The following is a 3,577-nucleotide window of genomic DNA, read 5'->3' as shown; positions in this document are numbered from 1 at the left end:
TATATATATATATATATTTTAACTTCTTTACATATCTTAATCCTCATTTGATTCACAATTAATATTTTCCCTCAAGGTTGTCCAGGCTTTGCGGTGAACAGTTTTTTCCTGTCACCACCCTCAGTGAGGACTATCCAGAAGAGCTGCTGAAGAGCTCTTGTCTCAAGAGAAGAGGTGATTTAAGAACAAGACGGATCTGTGAGTTGGACTCCAGGAGGAAACGTTGAACCCCACTGATTGGATTATCTTTTGACAGAGATTAGATGAAAATCTGTTCTCACCGAGCGGCAGTCTGCAGGACAGAAATGAACTTTTCACATTCAACTCTGACCTGATGTCGCTGCAACCACTGTTCTCTATAATTATCCCTGTTTGACAGCGGGGAGAGAAAGCTGCAGCTGCACTGTGACACTGAGCTGATGAAACCCTCAGGCTGCCACTGAAACACGATATGTGTGACACCCGCGCTACAAGCCTTCATGCTGTCTGTCCTTAGCCGAGGCTCCAAGTGTCAATAATAATGAGGCTTTTGGCAGGAAAGGACAAAACTAGTGGTTTGCTTTGTAAATATGAAGAATTTATACATTATGTTTGCAATAGCAAATGATTGCAGTATGGAATTGTGTTTTTCTCTTGAAGGGAGAGAAAAACAACCCCAAAATCAAGTTCTAAAATGGATAATCTACTTTCCTTACATAGTTTCCTGAGTTTGAAGGATGAAGGATCCCACCCAAAAAACCACAACAGTTTGTTTTTTTATCTATGATCAAAAACTCCCAAAGTTAAATGGAGAGAAGCCCGTGGTCGTGCACAGTGTTTATTTTGAAAGATCTAATGTTCTCAGAAAGATCTTGAGGTCGTCCTCTTCCTGGCTGCAAACCTTTGCATCTCCACTTTCCATGTCGATGTTCTGAAATACATTCACAAAGTAGCGTTTCTCTCGCTCTATGCACTAAAAATGTCTGTTCTGTCAGACTTCCTTTGTGTCTCTTTATAAGAATCAGATCAGGAACTTTATCCAAAAAAACAGCTCGAGTTAACCTTTAACCAACTCACTTACTACACTAACTAGAAGTCAGGAAAACAAAGCACAAAGTCCCACTCTGATCATCTTCTGTTTTATTGTAAACGGGTGGTGCGGTCGAGTGGTCTTTAATTATGATTATGTTGTTTTTAGCCAAAATCTAAAAATTGGTGTTGTTTTCTCGAACATAGTTTCTCTGGCCTGATCAGACTCATGCGGATCAAAATTTCCTTCCGACTGAGATAGATTATTAATAGGTTATTGGTAATACTTTAATTAATTAAAATAATAGTAATGAAATCCCGCTCAGAGGATCATCTCGCTCTATGCAGCATCTTTGTTCACAAAGAAACTCACTATTTCTTCTTCAACGGCCGTTTCCTGTATTTTAGACACTTCTGCACATGTCAGAAGGATTTATTCTGATCAAAAATGGGGTGTATGGAAATGTTTGTTACAATCGGATAAAGTTTTTCATGGCCCACGTACACAGTTCTATTCTAATCCGATCTTTGATCCGATCCAATGATATTTTAGAGGATGAATGGATCAAAATACCACTTTGGGGATGTTTTGTTGTGAGGAATTAACAATATAGTAGATTTAAAAGCACAAAGAAGTTGATTTTGCATGATATAGGACCTTTAATTTTCTTTATATACACTATTTTTCAAAAGTTTGGGGTCACTTGGAAATGCTCCTATTTTAATAGAAAAGCACTATTTTTAAATGTAGACAACTTTAGACTAATCATAAATATACTCTATATTTTTTATGTAGTAAATGATTAAAAAAAATACTAGTCAAGCAGCAAATGTTTGTTTTTTGGTGCATTTTTTACATGGGTAACTAGAGGCCCATTTCCATCCAGCAACTGTCATTCTAGTGTTCTAACGCCACAATGTGTTCGCTCATTGTGTCAGAAGGCTAATAGATGATTAGAAAATCCTTGTGCAATCATGTTATAGACGCCTCACAGGTCCTGAACTGGCAGCTTCATCAAATAGAACCCGCTAACATCAACATCTACAGTGAAGAGGAGACTGGCCTTCAGGGCCGAGCTGGAAAGAAAAAGTCATATCTGAGACTGCCTAGCAAAAAAAAGATGAATATGGGCAAAAGAACACAGACGATGGATGGAGGAAGATTGGAAAAAAGTGTTATGGACAGACGAGTCAAAATTTGAGGTGTTTGGAACCGGGAAGATGCTGGAACAAGGTCAAGCAAGGTGGGGGTAGCATGATGGTCTGGGTTGAGATTTGTTCAGGATAAAAGAGACTTTAAATAATTAAGGCTATCACTCCCTTTTTGCAATGCTTTACCCTGTAGACAGTGTTTGACTGAAGCAAATTTAATCATGAAGTTATTATTTCAAATAAATATCTTTTTTTCTAACCTTGTCAATGTCTTGACTTTATTTTATTTTAATTTCACAGCTTATTTGTTAAATAAATGTTAAACAAAACTGTTTGTTTGACCCCAAACTTTTGTCCTCCATTATGAGAAAAATGCTGAAAGTTAAAAACATGCTTTTTTTGTTAGGAATGGGTCTTCAAGCAGATGCAGTTTAAAACGTTTTCACAAATAACTCCAGGCAGGATTTAAAGAAGGCAGTGAAGCCTCGACCTTTCAGTGAGCTCGATAACCTTTACAAACAAGTCACGACAGTTCCTTGTCCCGCTATCAGAAGTCAAAGTTTATCCTTGTTTTTCTTTAGTGGTCAGTACAGTGGCTGCCAATTGTCACGGTTTGGCGAGTCTGCTGACACGCTGCCAGTCATTGTGTTTTTGACTGGGTTAATAATTACAGAGGTTGTGTGAGAGTTTGATAAAGGCAGGATGCAGGAAAAGCAGCTCCAGTCTTGATGACACGCCAGATATGGTCACAATCCAAGAACCTTTGAGAGCTCCCAGACCAAACATTTGTGTACTGCTGTGTTTATCCCTACAACTCATCATTTACAGACCAGCCTCAGGAAAAAGTGCTTTTCAAGTCCTGAACCCCCTCCTAATGAGAGCGGGCGTCCATGTGATGCCTGTCACGTAATGAGAGGAGAGCTCTTTAAGTGCTAATGTTCCAGGTCTGCCTCTTTGTCATTAACCTCTTTAACTGTCGACGGATGTAAAAAAAAACACACACACACACAAAAAAAAAACTCTTATAGGGGCCATAACATGATTTTCTTAAGCCTTTCAGAGTGAACTATATCCATATTAGGGCTGCCACGATAAGTCGACTAATCGACGATTAAAATAGTCAATGACTTATTTAATAGTCGATTAGTCATTACTTTATACTATATGGAGTCAGAGTGTAGTAAAGTTGAAAGTTATAATGGAATTATGCTCGCTTTTTAGACTAATTTGGTATTTCTTACGTTTTTTAGGCTATTTGGACTTTAGCTAATATTTCAGCTACATGGTAGCTGTTTTAGCTAATTAAGGATTTTTTCAATTTTTTAGGCTAATTTGGAGTTTAGTCGATATTTCAGCTGCATGGTATCTATTTTGGCTCTTTTAGGCTTTTTTATATTTTAGGTTATTATGGAGTTTA

The 3,577-nt window shown here is 37.7% G+C and overlaps 1 protein-coding gene across 9 annotated transcripts in view; it reads right to left on the bottom strand.

Annotated features, from left to right (window-relative positions):
- The window catches only part of spns2 (spinster homolog 2 (Drosophila)), a 77,319-nt gene that overhangs the window by 7,469 nt on the left and 66,273 nt on the right, over positions 1-3,577 (bottom strand). For 2 of the 9 annotated variants that reach the window (XM_024265685.2, XM_024265684.2), the window contains exon 14: positions 17-918. The exons of 2 other annotated variants lie outside the window; for them this stretch is intronic. In XM_024265685.2, coding sequence (XP_024121453.1) covers positions 783-918 — 136 coding nt within the window. In that variant the 3' untranslated portion in view covers positions 17-782. Of the gene's footprint in view, positions 1-16; positions 919-1,693; positions 3,060-3,577 lie in introns of those variants that run through there. 5 more of the 9 variants (XM_024265686.2, XM_024265689.2, XM_024265690.2 and 2 more) reach the window with 5 other exon arrangements.

Source organism: Oryzias melastigma, linkage group LG14 (genome assembly GCF_002922805.2).
Source record: "Oryzias melastigma strain HK-1 linkage group LG14, ASM292280v2, whole genome shotgun sequence".
In the NCBI taxonomy this organism is placed as follows: Eukaryota; Metazoa; Chordata; class Actinopteri; order Beloniformes; family Adrianichthyidae; genus Oryzias; species Oryzias melastigma.
This window is presented reverse-complemented; position numbering and strand designations above follow the sequence as displayed.